The 21,461-nt window shown below is 39.6% G+C and overlaps 1 protein-coding gene across 1 annotated transcript in view; it reads right to left on the bottom strand.

Annotated features, from left to right (window-relative positions):
• The window catches only part of RNF17 (ring finger protein 17), a 197,419-nt gene that overhangs the window by 113,289 nt on the left and 62,669 nt on the right, over positions 1-21,461 (bottom strand). Inside the window, exons 9-14 of the mRNA XM_054577471.1 lie at positions 21,138-21,214; positions 20,557-20,631; positions 14,422-14,729; positions 12,187-12,345; positions 989-1,178; positions 104-272 (exon numbers count right to left, since the gene is read on the bottom strand). Of these exons, the coding sequence (XP_054433446.1) occupies positions 104-272; positions 989-1,178; positions 12,187-12,345; positions 14,422-14,729; positions 20,557-20,631; positions 21,138-21,214 (978 nt within the window). The remainder of the gene's footprint in view (positions 1-103; positions 273-988; positions 1,179-12,186; positions 12,346-14,421; positions 14,730-20,556; positions 20,632-21,137; positions 21,215-21,461) is intronic.

Here is a 21,461-nt window from a genome sequence, read left to right as displayed (position 1 = left end):
CTGATGCCTTAAACCTACACTCAGCAATCTGAGTGGCAATACTTAGCTAAAACTGGAATACTTAGCTCCCACAAGAAGAAAGCATAATTTCAGTTTCACTTACTGAATTCTGTGGAACAATGTCCTTCAATGAGCAGGGCTGTGCTAATGGCTGGAAGTCTTTCAGCAGCCCTTCAATATATGGTTCAGACTTCCTTAGGACCAGATGTAAGTCATTTAGCACTATATGTTGCTCAGCAACGTGTTTTGATCTCACGTGGGTTTCACCAACTCTAGGAAGAATTCCAGTAATATTTTTTGAAAATAATGCTTCAAACCCAAATTTGCTTTCTCCTATAAAAGTTACGCATTTCTAAGGATAACCTCTCCCCTTATGTTAAATCTTCTAAAAAGTTATATTCTAATTTGTATTTCCTTACATTATAGAGTTAATCTAGCTTTTTTTTAAGTACAGACACTTTTCCTTCTCTATAGAATTAAATCTCAACTGCCTTTATCTGAAGTTGTCTTTCATATATCTATTTAGTTTAAACTTAAGGGGATAATGATGCCCCCAAACAGAGCTATTTATTTATAGCTAATGATAAAACTTTAGTAAATACTAATAATAATACTAATAAATAATAAATAATACTAATACTAAATAAATTAATACTAATAAAGCTAACTATAACTCTTTATTTCAAAAGAACTATTTTATGTATCATTCCCCTGCTTTGAAAAAACAAAGAAGAGTAAGTTCAGATACATCAAGAATCCTTTTCTCTAAGCTCCCCATTTAGTAACACTGTTAAATAATACTTTACTAACTTAATAATTAGTTAAGACAAATTATAGAGTTAAAAAAAAGCATATGCCTTGGAAGTAAAGAAATACAAATTACTCCTCTTCACTCTTTCCCAATTTCCTTTTACTCTTTATACTCTTCCCCCAATCACAAATGTTTCCAAGCAGGCCAGGAACACACAACAATTATAAAATATCATACCCTGCAACAATTAGGACTTCAGAATTTCCAAAATCTACCATAAATATTTGTATTAGAGCAACTTCACAGACTGAGAATTTGGTTGGACTACAATGTTTTCTAATATTTTCATTTTCTATTGGAATTAATTCAGTAATAATTCCTCGACACCATATTCCATTTTCAATACTGCTGACGAATATTGTTGCACCTAAATAATGAGGGAGACAAATCATATCAATGTTTATGGCAAAATAATACCTAATAAGCTCTAATTTACTAATGTGTACATTAGTTACACTACTAAGAAGTCTTAACTCATTTATCTACTGATGATATAGGACTATGTCAAGAGCGATGAGAAGACTGAAGGCAGTGTATTAGGATAGTGTTATACAGAACCTTATAAGCTAAATGAGGATATAAAAACAAAGAATACTCAGCAGTCACTTTTTGAGGGCCTGTATTTTATGACTATAACAAAATGAATGAGAGTATGCTGCCAGCAAGACACTCAAGAAAAACAGGCAAATAAATCACTCCAATATGTTGTATTTATAACAACAAAGACCTTCTATCCTTGTGAATGTACAACACATGCATGTAAAGATATACATAAAATTTGTGAAATACTTTAGTTACAGAAAAGAAAAATCAATTACCTTCTCTTGGTTAGGGGGAGTGAGAGTAAAGAAGTAATAAAAAAGGCAGAGTATGAAATGCCAAAATTAAATTAATACACAGTGGAGTTCAAGAGAAGGGGAAGATGAAACAAAGACTTAGCAGCAGAGGACTTCAGAGTAAGACACTTTTTCTGGGATCAGATGAATTACAAATTAACAGCAAGGAAAAAAGAGCAAGGAAGAAAGAGGCCTGAATTTGAATGCTCACTATGAGCTCAGCAATATCCTCATTATTTTATGTTTGAATTCACTTACTCCGTCAACTAACCTGTGGAGCTGATGCTTCTATCAGATAGATGAAGCAACCAGGCAAGGAGAGGTTGAAAAACTAGTCCAAGCCAGAATGGCTACTTGGAAGAGGTAGGAGTAGAATGCAGGTAGTTTCAGAACCTCTTCTCTTAAAAACTATGCATCACAAATTTGGTAAGCCTTGATCACTGATTATATATAGAGGGATGCTGTATATTCCTCTCTGTGCATGTGAATAAAAACAGGATAGTTGAAAGGCACATCATGGTGGCCTTTGAAAATTTTAAGTTTGACCAAAACATTTGGTCTTCAGATTATTGTGGACCCTTCTCTTATGCTTGTACACCACATAACCAATATTCTTAGTTTTAAACTACATGCTATTAAACAAGCCATTCTTTCTTACAACAAATAAGAAAAAAAGCCTGTTAAAGCCACTTGCTGTTCTATATAATGAAGAATGAGAAAGAAAAGGGAATAACAAGTTACCCTTTCAAAGCATATCATGTTTCTCCCCTTGTAAAAATTTCTCAAAATATAATCGAGTATTTAAATCATGTATCCTTACCTTGAAATAATTATTCTTTGTTTGTTTTAAAAAATATGTTTTATTACTACCAGCAGGGGGGACATGCATGAGGGTGGTGGATACACTGGGTTCAGGGTATGTGTGGTCTGTGAGGAGATGATGATGATTGGGAAGATGGAAGGAAAGGACATAGGTCTGGTGGCCACCTTCAAGGTCTCCTTATGTGTACTTCTGGGAACAGCTAAAGGACTCATGGCAAGCTACTGCTAGGCCGCCAGTAAGATTAAAAAATCCTTGGAAATCTAGCTGCCCATCATTGTTCATGTCCAATTTCTTCATCATGCAGTCAAGGATACCAGCGTTCTTCTGGTCCTTTGTTAAGGCAGCCAGTTCCATATTCCTGAAGGTTAGGAACTGTCTTGGAAAGTGTATAGCTGTTACTGTCCTTTCCAGCATAGCTCCAGAAAACAGCAATCAGAGACTTGATGCACTGCTCAGTTTCTCTAGGGCTGGACATTTTTGCCATGTCAGAGTAGAGAAATGTGTGGAGGCTGGGAGCACAGAGTGGTACAGTGAGCTCTGGTTGACAGCCTAATTATTATTTTTTTTTAAATTTAAAAACGTTTATTGATTTTTTAAAAATTTTATTTTAATTTACTTTTTCAAATACATATGTCTCTGCCAACCCCACACCACTTTCCCTTGCCCCCTCCCTCCTTCCCTCCCTCAGCTCTTCCCCTTTGGTTTTTTTTTTTTAATTTATTTACTTTTTAAATACATTTGTCTCTGCCTCCCGCCCACCTCTTTCTCTTGCCCCCTCCCTCCTTCCCTCCCTCAGCTCTTCCCCTTTGGTTTTGTCTATGAGTCCTTGCTATATGTTCCTTGACTTTCCCCTTCCCTTCCCTTTCCCTGCCTGCACCTTCCCTCTCGTCTCTGTTGATTTCTTTTCCTTTCAGTGTTGCTGGTCATATTTTCCTTGCATCTTTGCATTGTTGGTTAGGTTCCGCTTATAGGTGAGATCATATGGTATTTGTCTTTCGCCCCCTGGCTTATTTCGCTTAGCATGATGCTCTCCAGTTCCATCCATGCTGTCGCGAAGTTTAGTAGTTCTTTTTTTCTTTCTGCTGCATAGTATTCCATTGTGTATATGTACCATTATTATTTTTTTTTTCAGTTTTTCATTATTTTTATTTATTTTATTTTATTTTATTTTATTTTAATTAATTTACTTTTTAAATACATTTGTCTCTGCCTTCCCCCCACCTCTTTCCCTTGCCCCCTCCCACCTTCCCTCCCTCAGCTCTTCCCCTTTGGTTTTGTCCATGAGTCCTTGCTATATGTTCCTTGACTTTCCCCTTCCCTTCCCTTTCCCTGCCCCCCCCTTCCCTCTTGTCTCTGTTGATTTCTTTTCCTTTCAGTGTTGCTGGTCATATTTTCCTTGCTTCTTTGCATTGTTGGTTAGGTTCCGCTTATAGGTGAGATCATATGGTATTTGTCTTTCGCCCCCTGGCTTATTTCACTTAGCATGATGCTCTCTAGTTCCATCCATGCTGTCGCAAAGTTTAGTACTTCTTTTTTTCTTTCTGCTGCGTTGTATTCCATTGTGTATATGTACCATAATTTTTTGATCCAGTCATCTACTGATGGGCATTTAGGTTGCTTCCAACACTTGGCTATTGTAAATTGTGCTGCTATGAACATTAGGGTGCATAGGTTCTTTTGTATTGGCGTTTTGGTGTTCTCAGGGTATAGTCCCAGCAGGGGAATCGCTGGATCAAAAGGCAGTTCCATTTTCAGCTTTCTGAGGAAATTCCACACTGCTTTCCATAGTGGCTGCACCAGTGTGCATTCCCACCAACAGTGGACTAGGGTTCCCTTTTCTCCACAGCCTGGCCAGCACCTGTTGTTTGTTGATCTGTTTATGATGGCCATTCTGACCGGTGTGAGGTGATACCTCATGGTGGTTTTGATCTGCATTTCTCTGATGGCTAGTGATGCAGAGCATCCTTTCAAATGCCTCTGGGCCCTCTGTATCTCCTCCTTAGAAAAGCATCTGCCCAGGTCCTTCGCCCATTTTTTGATTGGATCGTTTGTCTTCTTGGAGTAAAGTCGAGTGAGTTCTTTGTATATCTTGGAGATCAAACCTCTATCTGATGTATCATTAGCAAATATATTTTCCCAAATGGTTGGTTCCCTTTTCATTTTGCTGATGTTTTCTTTAGCCGTGCAGAAGCTTCTTATTTTGATGAGGTCCCACTTGTTTATTCTTTCCTTTATGACCCTTGCTTTAGGAGACATATCAGTGAAAAAATTGCTGCGTGGGATATCTGAGAGTTTCCTGCCAATGTTCTCCTCTAGGACTTTGATGGTGTTGCGACTTATATTTAAGTCTTTTATCCATCTTGAGTTTATTTTTGTGTATGGTGTCAGCTGATGATCCAATTTCAATTTTTTGCATGTAGCCATCCAGCTCTCCCAACACCATTTGTTGAAGAGGCTGTTATTGCCCCATTTTATGCTTCTGCCCCCTTTGTCAAATATTAGATGTCCATAGAGACCTGGGCTTATTTCTGGGCTTTCTATTCTGTTCCACTGGTCTATGGGTCAGTTCTTGTGCCAGTACCATATTGTTTTGAGTATGGTGGCTTTGTAGTAGAGTTTGATGTCCGGTATTGTGATCCCTCCTACTTTGTGTTTCTTTCTCAAAATTGCTGTGGCTATTCGAGGTCGTTTATGGTTCCATATAAATTTTTGAAATGTCTGTTCTATTTCTGTGAAATACGTCATTGGTATCTTAATAGGGATTGCGTTGAATCTATAAATTGCTTTTGGTAGTATGGACATTTTAAGGATATTAATTCTTCCAATCCATGTGCACGGTATATGCTTCCATTTATTTGTGTCTTCCTTAATTTCTTTTTTCAATGTTGCATAGTTTTCTGCATACAGGTCTTTTGTGTCTTTGGTTAAATTTATCCCTAGGTACTTTATCTTTTTTCGTGCTATATCGAATGGTATATTTTTCCTGATTTCTTCTTCTTCTATTGCATTGCTGGTGTACAGAAACGCCTTTGATTTCTGAATGTTGACTTTGTATCCTGCTGTTTTGCCAAATTCACTTATTAGGTTGAGGAGTTTTTTGGTAGAGTCTACAGTGTTCTCTATGTACACTATCATGTCATCTGCAAACAATGATAGTTTTACTTCCTCCTTTCCTATTTGGATGCCTTTTATCTCTTTCTGTTGTCTGACCGCTGTGGCTAGGACTTCCAATACGATGTTGAAAAGAAGCGGTGAGAGCGGACATCCTTGTCGTGTTCCCGATCTTAGTGGGAAAGCTTTCAGTTTTTGCCCGTTGAGTATGATATTGGCTGTAGGTTTTTCATATATGGCCTTTATTACGTTGAGGAATGCCCCATTTATTCCCATTTTGCTGAGTGTTTTGATCATAAATGGGTGCTGTACCTTATCAAATGCTTTTCTGCATCTATCGAGATGATCATGTGGTTTTTGTCTTTTCTTTGATTTATGTGGTGTATCACGTTTACTGATTTGCGTATATTGAACCATCCCTGCATCCCTGGGATGAATCCCACTTGATCGTGGTGGATAATCTTTTGAATGTATTGCTGGATGCGGTTTGCCAATATTTTGTGGAGGATTTTAGCAGCTATGTTCATCAGCGAAATTGGCCTGTAGTTTTCTTTCTCTGTAGTGTCTTTATCTGGTTTTGGGATCAGGGTGATGCTGGCCTCATAGAAGGAGTCTGGGAGTTTTCCCTCCTCTTGCATTTTTTGGAAAAGTCTGAGAAGGACAGGGGTTAGCTCTTCCTTAAATGTTTTGTAAAATTCTCCTGGGAAACTGTCCGGCCCTGGGCTTTTGTGTGCCGGGAGTTTCTTGATTACTGCTTCAATTTCCCCAGCTGTTATCGGTCTGTTCAAGCTTTCTGTTTCTTCCTCTTTTGGTGTTGGAAGATTATACTTTTCTAAAAATTTGTCCATTTCATCAAGATTTTCAAATTTCTTGGCATATAATTGTTCATAATAGTTTCTGATGATCATTTGTATTTCTGTGGTATCCGTTGTTATTTCTCCTCTTTCATTTCTGGTATTATTAATTTGGGTCCTCTCCCTTTTTTTTCTTGATGAGTCTGCTTAAAGGCTTGTCAATTTTATTTATCTTTTCAAAGAACCAGATTCTGGATTGGTTGACCCTCTGAATCGTTCTTTTTGTCTCTATGTCATTCAGTCCTGCTCTAATCTTGACTATTTCCTTCCTTCTCCTTGCTCTGGGATTTATTTGTTATTGTTTCTCCAGTTCTTGAAGTTGTAGTGTTAGGTCTTTTATTTGAAATGTTTCTATCTTTTTTAGGTAAGCCTGTATTGCCATGAACTTCCCTCTCAGGACCGCCTTTGCTGTGTCCCATAGGTTTTGGACAGTTGACTGTTCATTTTCATTTGTTTCCAGAAATTTTTTGATTTCTTCTCTTATCTCATTATTGACCCATTCATTGTTTAATAGTGTACTGTTCAGTCTCCATGAGTTTGCAAGTTTTTGAAGTTTCTCTTTGAGGTTGATTTTGAGTTTCAAGGCCTTGTGGTCTGAGAAAAAGTTTGGTATTATTTCAGTTTTCCTGAATTTGCTGGGGCTTGCTTTTTGTCCTATCATGTGGTCTATCTTTGAAAAACTGCCATGAGCATTTGAAAAGAATGTGTATTTTTCTTCTTTGGGATGTAAGGTTCTATATATGTCAGTTAAGTCTCTGATTCAGTGTGTCATTCAGCGCCACGATATGTTTATTAATGTCTTGTCTGGAAGGTCTGTCCATTTTTGACAGTGGGGTGTTGAAATCGCCTACTATCAGTGTGTTGCTGTCTGTATCTTTTTTGAAGTCATCCAACAATTTCCTTATGAACTTGGGGGCTCCTATATTGGGAGCATATAAGTTTACAGTGTTGATGTCTTCTTGATAGATTCTTCCTTTAAGTATTATAAAGTGCCCCTCTGGGTCTCTCTTTATGGCCTTTGTTTTGAAATCTACTTTGTCTGATACAAGTATGGCAACCCCGGCCTTTTCCTCATGCCCATTTGCTTGGAATATTATTTTCCATCCCTTTACTTTCAATCTGTGTAGGTGTCTTGCTCTGAGGTGGGTCTCTTGTAGGCAGCATATGTGTGGGTCATGTTTTCTTATCCATTCAGCTACCCTGTGTCTTTTGATTGGGGCATTTAATCCATTCACATTGAGAGATATTACTGCTAGAAACTTACTCATCTTTTCTCTTTGTACCTGTGTTCCTCTCTCTCTCATTCTTTTCCTTCATCTGCTTAAACCAGTCCCCTTAGCATATCTTGGAGTGCTAGTTTGGTAGAGATGTATTCTTTTAGCCTTCTTTTGTCTGGGAAGCTCCGTATTTCTCCTTCTATTTTAATGGAGAGCCTAGCTGGGTAGAGCAGCCTTGGCTGTAGGCCCTTGCTTTTCATGGCTTGGAATATTTGTTGCCATTCCCTTCTGGCTTGTAGTGTTTTTGTTGAGAAGTGAGCTCCTAGGCGTATCAGGGCCCCCTTGTATGTTACTTTCTCCTTCTCCCTTGCTGCCTTGAGGATTTTATCTTTGTCTTTGACATTTGCCATTTTAATGATGATGTGTCTTGGAGGGGACCTCTTTGAGTCCCTCTTCAGTGGGGTCCTCTGTGCCTCCTGGATCCATGAGAGCCTTTCTCTCTTCAAATTAGGGAAATTTTCCATCATTACTTTTTCGAGGAGGTTCTCTATCCCTTGCTCCGCTTCTTCTCCTTCTGGTATCCCTATTATACAGATATTATTGCGTTTCAGGTTGTCCTGCATTTCCCTAAATGCTTCTTCATTCTTTTTGAGCCGTTTTTCCATTTCTTGTTCTTTCTGGGAGCTTTTTTCTACCTTGTCCTCCATCTCACTGATTCAATCCTCGGCTTCATCCAGCCTGCTTTGGATTCCTTCTACTCTGTTCTTCAATTCAGAAATGGTATTCTTTATATCCTCTTGTGTCTTCTTGATAGTTTCTATGTCCTTTTCCAGGCTGATATAGTTTGCTGTAAGATCCTGAGAGTTTCCCTGCAGTTTCTCATAGTTATCTTTGAGCTGGCTGAGCTCATTGAGCTTCCTTAGAACCATTGTTTTGAATTCCATATCTCATAGTTCCCTTGTCTCTATTTCATTTATCTCTCTCTGTGGGGAGTCCCCTTTTCCACTCATTTGAGGGGAACTTCTTTTTCTTCCCATTTTTGTGAGAGTCTGTTAAGTATTTTTTCCTTTACTTTTCTTTCTGGGCTTGCCTCTGATGATGTCAGTTGTTGACCCTATAGGGCCTTGGGTTGTTTGTTTGAGCCTTTCAGGAGTCTAATGCCTGTGTCTGACTCCTGCTTGGAGCAGCTCTGTGACCCGGTCATGGTTGGGCTATTTTTTGGGATCTCTCTGAGCTCTCACGCGGGCTCCTTGAGCACGTTCCCAGCTCGGCAGGGTCCCCCACCTGCCTGGGCTTGCATGTGCTTGCCCCAGACCAGGGGGCTTATTCGTGACCTCGCGTACTCATCTGGCCCCCCTGGCACACCAGTTTCGCGACACTGGTCAGTTTAGGGTCCTCTAGCGGGTATTTTCCCCGCTTTTGGCTCTTTGGGTGCGTTGCTTGCCCTCGCTAAATGGGGACTATGAAATGGGAGGAAGTCAGCTCTAGGACTCTCCGCTTAATCCTGTTTCTGGTCTCCTCCAGGGACTCTGGGCAGCTCTACTTATTTTGTAGGCCGCTCCGCAATCGTGGCAGGCAGGTCAATTTACGCCTGCCCTTGCCCCTCTGTGCACTCCCTCGCAGGCCGTATGGGTGCCAGTCCGTGTGAGGCCTTGCCGGCTGGTGCAAGCGTTCGCCAGCCCGCGTGGGTCACACACACGCTCGCCAACCCTCCCCGGTCTCTCGGCGCAAGTGTGCGCGCCTGCTCTGGGTGTTTTGGCGGTGTCTATGTTTGCTTTTCAGCTTTTGGCTCTTTGGGGGTGTGGCCTCTTCCCGCGCAATGGAGACTATGGCAAGGAGAAGGAGTCGGGACCTCCTGGTTCCTCCTCCTGTTCTTTCCCCAATGCCTCTGTTTCTAGTCTCCCCTCAGGGGCCTCTGGGCAGTTCTGTGACCCCTTCGGCAGAGGATCCAACCCCTGTGCGGACTGCGTTTGAATTGCAGGCAGTCTGGTTCATGCGCGCCCCGCTTCTGCCTCTTTGGGGTTGCGCCTTTCCAGCCCACAATGGAGACTACCGAACGTGCGGGGCGGGGGCGGGGGGTGGGGGGGAGAGGGGAGTCGGGACTCCCCGGTTCCTCCTCCTGTTCTTTCCCCAACGCCTTCGTTTCCAGTCTCTCCTCAAGGCTCTCCCAGCCAGTCTGCACTCAGCCCCGCAGCTCACACGCCTACAAGCTGTGTGCGGAGCGCACAAAAGGCAGGTTAATTGATTCCCTTATGCCTGAGCCAGATGGTAGCTGCAGAGTGGGAAGTGCGTTATCACCGGGGCTCCATCAGTCGCTGTCTCAGTTCTCTTCACAAAGTTTTCCTCACCAGTCTTTTCCCAGGCACCAGACCACCCTGCTGCCGCCTCTACCCAGTGATCAAGGAGGGTGGCTGCCGCTTCAACTTTTGCGTTTGCCCTTTAAATGTCTTTTTGCATCCCCAGCCGCCTGTCTCTGGCAGAGAGCGCCCCTAAGCTTTTCGGGGTTGCGTTTTGTCTGTATTTTCTTGACTTTAGCTGCTGTAGTTTAGGGGTTCCTGTTTATGATTCAGACCCCGTTCTTCTCGGGGGGAGCTAACCGGCTGTTTCAATGTCCCTCTGGTGCCAGTGCCTGTGGGCACTCAGCCCACCCTCTCGAGCCTCCACCGCAATTCTCACCCGTTGGGATGTGTGAGAGTCGAATCCACTGTCCGCGGCACCAAGGCTCCTCTCCCACTATTGCTCCACTGCTTTCCAGGTGATTACTCCATTATTTAGTTGCAATTCCAGTTTGGTTTTGGGAGGAGGTCAGCATGACTCCCATTCACTCCTCCGCCATCTTTCCGACCCCCCTTTGGTTTTGTCCATGAGTCCTTGGTATATGTTCCTTGACTTTCCCCTTTCCTTCCTTTTCCCTGCCCCTCCTCCCTCCTTCCTTCTTGTCTCTGTTGATTTCTTTTCCTTTCAGTGTTGCTGGTCTTATTTTTCTTGCATCTTTGTATTGTTGGTTAGGTTTCACTTATAGGTGAGATCATATGGTGTTTGTCTTTCGCCCCCTGGCTTATTTCGCTTAGCATGATGCCCTCCAGTTCCATCCATGCTGTTGCGAAGTGTAGTAGTTCTTTTTTTCTTTCTGCTGCGTAGTATTCCATTGTGTATATGTACCATAATTTTTTGATCCAATCATCTACTAATTATTCTTAACTTAAAACAAAGGATGACTTTTTGGCCTTCTTAGAATATTACCTAATGAAAGCGAAGCAATTTTGGGCATGTGTTAAATTTTGGAGAATTATTTGTAGACATAAAAATTAAATGTAATACTATACCTTCCTCCTCTAAGATACTCATAATTTGTTATTTCTTATCTTAAAATTATTGTTTTGTCATTAGTATATGAGGATCCTAGGCTTCTATATTCTGTTAAGTTACATGCACAAGCTGAGAGTTGATCTCACTTTTAAAAGAACGACATAAGGCTAAACAGATAATAGTTTTTGGTATTAGTTACATGAAGACATTGACTACTACTAAAAGAATGAAAAAAGAACAGAAAAAAAGAACTACTACACTTTGCGACAGCATGGATGGAACTAGAGAGCATTATGCCAAGCGAAATAAGCCAGGGGGTGAAAGACAAATACCATAGGATCTCACCTATAAGTGGAACCTAACCAACAAAAACAAAGATGCAAGGAAAATATGACCAGCAACACTGAAAGGAAAAAAGAAACCAACAGAGTCAAGAGGGAAGGAGGGAGGGGTGGGTGGGGAAAAGGAAGGGAAGGGTCAAGTCAAGGAACATATAGCAAGGACTCATGGACAAAGCCAAAGTAGGGAAGGATTGAGGGAGGGAGGTGGGGGAGAGGGGCAGGGGAAAGTGGTGGTGGGAAGGCAGACACAAATGTATCTGAACAAAAAAATAAGTTAAAATAAATAAATAAACAATAAAAGAATGAGAAAAATGCTCTATTAGTAAGTCAAACAAATCATAGTTTCCTTCATCTTATTAGAGACTATAATGAAATTTAGCCAACAGGGTTATAAGGAAAATATTTGTAATGAAAGCCTCAATTATGGCAAATTACACATGACCTTAGAATTAGGATGGGCTGATTAAGTTTCCCAACTATCTTCTATGAAGCCCTGGGAAATGGATGCCACCATGCTCCTGCATCTCATCAAATGTTCAATGACATCCTCAACTTTCACGTGTGTATATTAGGGGACTACTGTCACACTCTTGAGGAATCATCTTAGAGGAACACTTTTCCCTGGAGACAAGGGTGAAAACTACATAATTCCCCTGCCCTGGATTTTGTCATTTAAACAAAATTCATATTGCTCTATAATAGAGTTTTTGTGTATACCTCACTCAGTGGTTAATTTTAATACTTAACTAATGCAGACAAAATTTAACTTGTGCTGAATAATTCTAAAACATTTATGCTTGGAGTACAAATGTTTATGTGGGTTAAACACATATTACAGTATTTACATAAACTTGACATTTTAACTTGGAGTAATATTCCATTACCTAGCTCCAAGATGTCTGAAGGATCAAGGTGCAAACTCTTATTGCAGAACTGATTCACCATCTTTTCCAATACTGCTGCATTATTTATTTGTGAATACCTCCGAATGTAGAAGTGGCAAGGATGTATTACATGACTTACAAAAACTAGCTCTGAAGAACCTGGATAAGAATATTTGAACCACATTAATAAACCATAAATTAGGGGGAAAAATCACAAGAACTGAATATAATATTCTATAAAAGAGTATTTTGCAAACTCTAGAATACTTAGGTCCCACATGAGTCCAAACCCAAAATCATAACTAGACTGCTAAAACAAATAAATCACAACTTCAACAAGGAATTTTTTAGCTATCTGAACTATAAATACTTTATTTGACTCACAAAAATGTTAAATAAGTAAAATTGCAATTCATGTGGTAGTTAAGATTCTAAAGTCAGTTGTATGCTATAACTCTCTTATATTACAATAAAACTCCAGAGTTTATTTATGAACATACTTGTAACTCAGAACCACATTGATAATGATCAGGTTTCTACTACAGCTCCCTAAATTGTTTAATCTATACTATACCCGAAGAACCAATAATTAGCTCAGAGCCACTCTGAATCCCAACTCTTATTAGAAAGGTATGAAAAAAATGTCTCAGCAAAGCCAACATATTAAGCAGCATTTCAGGGAAGATGTGTGCATTTTCACGAAGGCAAGTTTGGCTAGAGTAAAAGAAAGTGAGCAATTTATTGTACATAACAGTAATTAAGCCAAATGTTACTACTGATACGAAAAAATTTCCAGAGCATAATGTTAAGAACACTGTTCAGTTCTTTTAATTCCTTTCTTATAGGCATTAATAGGTATGCTACGTTTTGCGTAAAAAAAAAAAGAGTTAGAAAAATAATATATGTATATCTGCTTGGATATGTATAAAAAAATTTTGGAAAGGAGACACAAACAGGATAGAATGGGTTACGGGAAAAGTTTCACAGGGTACTTTAATTTTTGAACAATGTAGATGTTTCATCTAGTAAAAATGTTCAAAAAACAAAGACTAGGAGGACTGAAATTGGAGATAGCCAAGTACAGATAAAAATTGAGTGCAATGGATCAATTTAATTATCCAATAAAGATCACAAAAAAATAGCTATACTGAATATAGGGTAAAGGGTATGTGTAACTGGGAAGACAGGTGAGAGAAGTATTATAAATTTCAGAAATATTTTTGCCAGTAACAACAAAACTTTTAACATTGAAAAAGAAGAGGTTTTACTCATTGCCTCACACTGCATAAGAGTACTATACATACAGCAAACTCTCCAAAATCAAGTTGAGACTTATTAAAGTACCTGCTTTTGATCCAAAAGGAGTAGACGATTTTTTCTGAGATTTGTTTGGATAACTAGGTGTCTCCAGAAGATCCTCTGTGAGGCATGCTTAATCAAAATAGGAAATAAAAGCAATTGAACTAATTTTTTTAAGTTGACAATGGCATGCTATTGTTTAAAAATCTGTTCTTGAATTGTCAAAATACTGGAAAGGCAAGACCCCTTGTATCAGTAAGTAACATCATGAGAGGCTTCTTAACTCATTGAGATGTCAGTGATGATAATTCGGTAGAAATGAGAGAAAACAGCATGTCCTTTTCCTGTATGCAATTGTCATGCTGGAGAGCCAACCAATGAAACAGATGTGTGTGTGTGCTGGGGTGGGGAGTGGGTGGAGCAGAGAACCAAGTGGATTTTTAAAATGCTCAAGAAGACTGGTAGTCTAACTTCACATAGTAGTATCTCATCCTCCCGTTAGTGGAGAAAACACCACCACTGGAAATCTAAACAAATAAAATTATTATATATTTGAATGTTACAAAAGAGATGATAATATATTCACAACGACTCATTTTATAAAATATTGTATTTCAAAGATTTAAGAGAAGCTGTTCTGAAATTTAAGTTCAAAGTCATGAGATTACTTCTACAAATCTCATATTTTCATCTTTGATACAAGGTTTATATGTGGAACTAGAAAGTCAAATACCCTATTTAAATTAAATATTATATTTGTGTCTCAGAGTTTAGCTGTATTATTGCATTAAAAATAAAAATTATCCTAATTTTAGAAAAAGTGACAGTGGGGGTGGTGTGTAAGCTAATAGTTCCTTTCTGAGAAGTACAGGGACAGAAGGTGCTAACTTTGTTTCTAATTATATTTTGTTTCCTTGCTTTTGTATTGTCACTCACTTTCTGTGTTTTCTTCAATAATTTCTTCAATGATCATATCAGGGCTAGATCCCATCTGAGGTAGAGTAGCAATGGTTTTAGGGGATGTTGTTACAACCACCTCTTTCTGTGGTTGGAAGTTTTTTTCTTCCAAATACATATCACTGGTTTCTGGTTGCAGAAGAGTTGGTGGGGCTTCATTAGTCAGGACAGACATGTCATCCTTTTTATTTCCTGGTGATGGAAACATATCACGACAAGAAAATTCCTTTTCACGTTTATATTTCCTTTGAACATTCTGGCCAATTTCATCTTCTTGGGGGTCACATCTGTTGAAAACACAAAGGCACATGACTGCTTTAGATCACTTCATAAAGGCGTAGAGACTTTATGAACCTACTTCCCTAAACCTACTTCCTTTTCACAGGATAGTTAACACTTATGACACACACAAAGCGGTGAAGTTATATAGGTGACTAGGGTAGTTGTTAACAGCTTTTTTGATATATAATTTATATACAATTAATTCACTAATTTTTACTAAACTCTAAGATTTGTGCAACCATCACCACAATCTAATTTTAGAACATTTCTATTATCCCCCTCAACCGCGTCCCCCCCCACAAAACTATGGCCCATTCCCAGCCCAAGGGTAGTAAAAGGGCAACAAGAAGTATAATCAAGGTGATGCTGAAGAAAAGAGCTTGACAGTCACACTACAATGACCTGGTCCTAAAAGAGCACTGGATATAGGTTTTCAAAAGAAGTCATTCTGATTTGTTTTAGGTGTCTGATTTTAAATTATGTTGAGATTATTACTTCTATTAATTCACTGCCTTAAAAATAAATTGTAGGAAAGAATGAAAGGTATGACCCTAAACAAATTGTTTGAAACCTCCACCTTTGCTAGAAATCACCATTAGTCTGAATCCTTTGGATAAGACTGTTCAACGTGACTATTCACTAACCCACAGCTGATTATTTATTCTGTTTATTCTGTATTTTTCCATCTTCTTTACTTAGCCACACAGATTTAGGCTATCAAAATAAGTATAGAAATTGGATCAAGTCCTGGCTGGTGTGGCTCAGTGGAAGAAGTGCCGGCCTGTGAACTGAAAGGTCGCTCATTAGATTTCCAGTCAGGGCACATACCTGGGTTGCAGGCCAGGTCCCATTTGGGGGTGTGCAGGAGGCAACCAGTTGATTTATCTCTTATGCATGCATTGATGTTTCTCCCCCTCTCTTTCACCCTCCCTTCCCTTCTCTCTAAAAATAAATAATTTAAAAAATATTTTTAAAAAATTCTACCAAGACTTCCAATCAAGAAGGCAGCATAAGCAGACGTGGCTCACCTATTCACACAACCACTATAAAATTACAGCTAAAATATACAACAACCATCACTCAGAGCTGTCAGAAATTGAGTTGAATGGAAGTCAGACAACTATGGAATTAAAGAAACCACACCCACACAGACTGGCAGGAGGAGCACTGACAGGGAACAGGCTAGTCCCACACTCAAGAGTGCTGGGAAAAAAATTCAAGACTGATATCTTGGGACTGAGGAGTCACAGCCCCACACTAGGGTTCCAGCTCCAGGAAGATAAGTCCCCACAACTTTTTGCTGTAAAAACCAGAAGGGACTGAGTAGGTGGAAGAAACTTCTGGAGCTCCAAGCAGTTCCTCTTAAAGGATCCACACACAGACTCACCTACTCACTTCCTCTGAGGTCCAACACCAGGGTAGCACTTGAAAGGCACCAGGGAGAAACAGAAGTATCTGGCATCAAGGGAAGCAGAGGCCATTGCCCCTTTTCTAAACCCTCCCCTCAAAAAGCCACAGAGCTGGCAAACTAGTGCCATATCTGAGACTCCATCAATGTGGCTAATTAGACCAACTTTGGAAATCCCAAGAGACTCCAACCCACTCAACTTACAGACCCACCCAAGCTTCTTTTCCATATAAATGGCTAGTCTTGGCTCACGTTTCACAACTTCCTAAATCCTCTCAAACAAGCAATAGTTGGCCCAGGCCTGGCACTAGCAGCAGCCAGTCTAGATTCGCAGCTTGGCTTTGCCTGGGAATCTTCAAGCCCAGTACAAGTAGCAGCCTTCTAAGATTAGTTTATAGCTCAGAAAGGGTGGCCCCAGCCAAAACACAGGTGGGGGCTGACCATGGCCTGCACCACCCCTAGAAACCCCAGGGCCAGTGCATCCAGTGGACAGCTACAGATCATGTCAGAGCACCACCACTCTGCCCCTGCACAGCTGATTCTACACAGAGGGCAGATGTTGGTGGTAAGTGGTCACAGCCAATCCTTGAAGGTGACTGGCCTGGGTAAATACCTCCCACTCATCTACCCACAGCAATCGAGGCTCAACTACAAGAGGAGGGTGTACTCAACCCATACTAAGTGTGCACCTTGAGTCCCCAGCTTGGTTGGTAGGGGAGGCTGTGACAATGGACCCTATAGGACACTACTACAATAGGCCATATTACCAAGATATGGAGTCAGCACAGCTCTACCTAATACATAGAAAGAAACAAACGGAGGTTGCCAAAATGAGGAGACAAAGAAACATGGCCCAAATGAAAAGAACAGATCAAACTCCAGAAAAAGAGCTAAATGAAATGTAGGTAAGCAATTTATGAGATGTAGAATTCAAAACACTGATTATGAGGATGCTTGAGGAACTTAACAACATAAAAAACACACAGTCAGCCCTGGCTGGTGTGGCTCAGTGGACTGAGTGCTGGCCTGCAAACCAAAGGGTTGCCGGTTCGATTCCCAGTCAGAGCACGTGCCTGGGTTGCAGGTCAGGTCCCCAGTGCGGGGGCATGTGAGAGGCAAGCACACATTAATGTTTCTCTCCCTCTCTTTATCCATCTTTCTCCCTCCCTTCCTCTCTAAAAATAAATAAAATCTTTAAAAAAAACCAACAAAAAAACCTCGCCCAGTCAGAAATGAAGGATACACTAACTGAATTGAAATGAACAATTTATAGGAAAACAACAATAGAGTAGATGAAGCTGAGAATCAAATTAATGACTTGGAACATAAGGAAGCCAAAAACTAGTCAAAAGAACAAGAGAATCAAAAAAAAAAAAAAATGAGGATAGTATAAGCACCCTCTGGGACAGCTTTAAGTGGTACAACATACACATCATAGGAGTGCCAGAAGGAGAAGAGAAAGAGCAAGAAATTGGAAATTCTTTGAAAAAATAATGAAAGAAAACTTCCCTAATTTGGTGAAGGAAATATACATGCAAGTCCAGGAAGCAAAGAGAGTCCCAAACAAGGTGGACACAAAGAGGGCCACTCCAAGACACATCATCATTAAAATGTCAAAGGTTAAAGATAAAGAAGGAATCTTAAATGCAGCAAGAGAAAAGAAGTGCGTTACCTACAGGGGAGACCCTGTAAGACTGGCAGCTGATCTCTCTAAAGAAACTTTGTGTGCTAGAAGGGATTGGCAAGAAATATTCAAAGTCATGAAAAGTAGGGAAATACAGCCAAGATTGCTCTACCTAGCAAAGCTATCATTTAAAATTGATGGGCAGATAAAGTGCTTCCCAGGCAAGAAAAAAAAAAATAAAGGAGTTCATCATCACCAAACCATTATTATATGAAATGTTAAAGGGACTTCTTTAAGAAAAAAGAAGATAATCAAAACTGTGAACAATAAAATGGCAAAAATACATATCTATAAACAACTGAATTAAAAAAAAACACTAAGCAAACAAGAGAGTCAGAATCATGCATATGGAGAGCATTTTGATGGTTGCCAGATGGGAAGGGGGGTGTGATAGAATGGATGAAGAGGTGAAGGGATTAAGAAGTAGAAGTAGGAAGATGCAGAATAGCCATGAGGATGTAAAGTACATTACAGGTAATGGAGTAACCAAAGAACTTATACGCATGACCCATGGATATGATCAATGGTAGGGGGATTGCCTGAGGGAGTGGGGGGTGCTGGGTAGACAGGGGCAAAGAGGGAAAAAAATCAAGACAACTCTAATAGCATAATCAATAAAATATAATTAAAAAAAAGAAATTCTATCAGAGATGAGACTGGGTCTCAAAAGCTTGTATTTTAGTTAACCCATGATGGATTTAGCTTTGTCACAGATCAGCATTTAAGAAGCATTTTAGAAATAAGAACTGATATAGCCATATGTATTTACTAATGACACATCTATTTCTTCCAACAGCAATTGTGCACTTCACCCACATAAAATTAGTACATGTAGAATAAAGGTCCAAGCGCTTTCTGAGGATGCACATATGGGCACAGCTTTGCAATCCAAACATTTCTTTTTATAACAATTTTTATCTGACCTTAATAATACGTAGAAGAGTCAACCAACACCAGCCTCATAAATCCCTCTCCTATGACTTCAAGAACACACTCTCCTGTTTGTCTTTCAGCCTCTCCTTGCTCCTTCTCGGTTTTGTTTTGTTTTTTTGCAGGTTACCCTTTCCCTGTCCTAAAATTTCATCTTTTTACAGGGTGTCCTTCACCTCCTTCAGTACCTGCTTTCACTGGGCAAACCCAGTGTTTAATTACCACCTGTAAACAATAGATGCAGGTTTTATAGTGAAACTTTCCCTAAAAACTAGGAAAAGATTTTAAAGACTACAGAGTTAAATTTAAAATCAAGACAGAATTAACACAAACTCTTAAAGAGACAGGATAGCTTTATTTTTTTTTAATGTTTTACTTATTTTAGAGAGAGGGGAAGGGAAGGAGAATGAGAGAGAGAGAGAGAGAAACATTGATGGGTGTGAGAAACATCAATCAGTTGCCCCTCACATGCCCCCAAGTGGGGGCCTGGCCCCCAACCCAGACTGGGAATTGAACTGGTGACCTTTCAGTTCGCAGGCTGACACTCAGTCCACTGAACCACACCAGCCAGGGCAACAGGGTAGTTTTTAATATTAAAAATAATTGATAGTAGCTATATTCAAGTTATGAAAATATCTAAAAGAATGTACTGATTAAAAAATGATGATGGTCCATGGAAGCACAAAAGTAAAGTCACAGAGACAGTTATGGGGCAGGGCTTCACACTGGGGGAAGATGACTAGAGCCAAAGTCCTCTGGGAAGGTCTTCCCTGTGGTCGCAAGTAATGCACTACATTTGCCATATCACTCTTCAGTGTTATTACCTACATTTGGTTTCCAAAATAGTCTTCAGCCCCAGTTTTCTACTCTTCCAAATAATCCTGTAAGTGACCACAGTTAACTTTTAAAAATGCAAACTAATTAGTTTACTTTTCATGCTGAGAATCTTTTAGTGGTTTGTCTACAGCTGTGCTGTCCAACATAACTTTCTGTGATCGTGAAAATGTGCTGCCCTGTCGAGTAGAGAAGCCACTAACCACAAGTGGCTACTGAGACTTGAAATGTGGCTGGCGTAACTGAGGAACTGAATTTCTCAGCTTAAGTTTAACTCATTTATGCTTAAATTTAAATGGTCACATCTGATTAGTGGCTGTCGTATTGTCAGCATGAGTCTAGAAAATGTAGTTCAAACACCTCTGTAGAACATACGAAGTTTTAGAATTTAACTTCTATGTACCCTCTACCAAATGCAGTTCTTCCCTGAATGTAGTATGTTATTTCACTGCACACATGTCTTTCTGCTAAGATGCCTATATCTCTTCTGTTCTCTTTTCCAATTGCTACTCATTTTTCATGGATGAGGGAAAATAAAATCTCCCTTTTCCAGGTTTCTTGTTACTCCCAGAAGACCTGACCATTCCCTTCCTTTGCATTTCCACTAAATTCTGCATGTATTACCATCGTAACAATTTTGCACCTTATTGTTCACATGTGTCATCCTTTACTTATATTGTAACTTCTCAGACATATATCTCACAATCTAGGGTGTTAATGCCTAGCACAAAACCAGTTTTCAATGCTGGATGAGTGAATGAATCTCTAGAAATAACTTTGAAGGATGTATCATTGAATATCTCTTCTAGGTCTTTTTATTCTTATATATTTTACATAGAATGTAACTGATTGAAACAGTTTTGCCCTTTATTATTATTTTTCAACTTCTGAATCATATACACTACACTTAGCATCAATTTTCCTGTCTCTTAGGCCCTGTCACTAACAGTATGTTGTCATTCTTATAAATACTTACGTTGTTGAGTCCTCAAAGTCAATCCTTATCATATTGTAGAACATAGAGATGATCTCACTGCAACTCATAGTCAACCTGCAATAAACACTAGCATATAAGTAAATGTTCTAATACAAGTTTATTACTTTCTCTAAATAAATATCAGTTGCTGACATTTATGCTAAGTGAAATTAAGTCAGTCAGAGAAAGACAAATACCACATGATTTCACTGAACTAACAAGCAAAATAGAGACAGACTCATAGATAAAGAGCAGGATGACAGCTCCTGGGGAGTGGTTAGGAGGTGGAAGAATAGAACAAAGTGGGAAAAGGACTCATGGGCATAGACAACGTGATGATTGTGGGGGAGGGTATTAGGGAGCTAAATGGTAATGAAAAGAGTACAATAAAATTTTTTTTAAACTCTGAAAGAATATTTAAATAACTTTCATACTTACCATATGTTACACTTATTAAATTTGATTGCTAACTTGGGAAACATTTGTGATCCAAATTCTCAATTTAAATTACTTGCTCTTTTAATAAATCTAAGCTCTAATCCATTTTTATACTTGTTATGTTTTCCTAAATTATAACGTACCTGAGAGAGTTCCTTAGTTTTAGAGCACTAACTTGTGACAATTCACTCTCAAATGTTAACTTCAAAGTCCGGATAATCTAGAATCAAAAGAGAGGTGTCGGATTTAGAAAATGGCAGAGGAGTGAATGGGAGTCACGCTGACCTCCTCCTCCCAAGACCAAACTGGAATTGCAACGAAATAGTGGAGTAATCACCTGGAAAACAATGGAACAACAGTGGGAGAGGAGCCTTGGAGCTGCGGACAGACAGTGGCTTCAACTCTCACACATCCCAACGGGTGAGAAGTGCGGTGGAGGCTCGAGAGGGTGGGGCTGGGTGCCCACG

Source organism: Pteronotus mesoamericanus, unplaced genomic scaffold, assembly GCF_021234165.1.
Source record: "Pteronotus mesoamericanus isolate MK-2021 breed Mesoamerican mustached bat unplaced genomic scaffold, CSHL_Meso_final contig_433, whole genome shotgun sequence".
NCBI lineage: Eukaryota > Metazoa > Chordata > Mammalia > Chiroptera > Mormoopidae > Pteronotus > Pteronotus mesoamericanus.
This window is presented reverse-complemented; position numbering and strand designations above follow the sequence as displayed.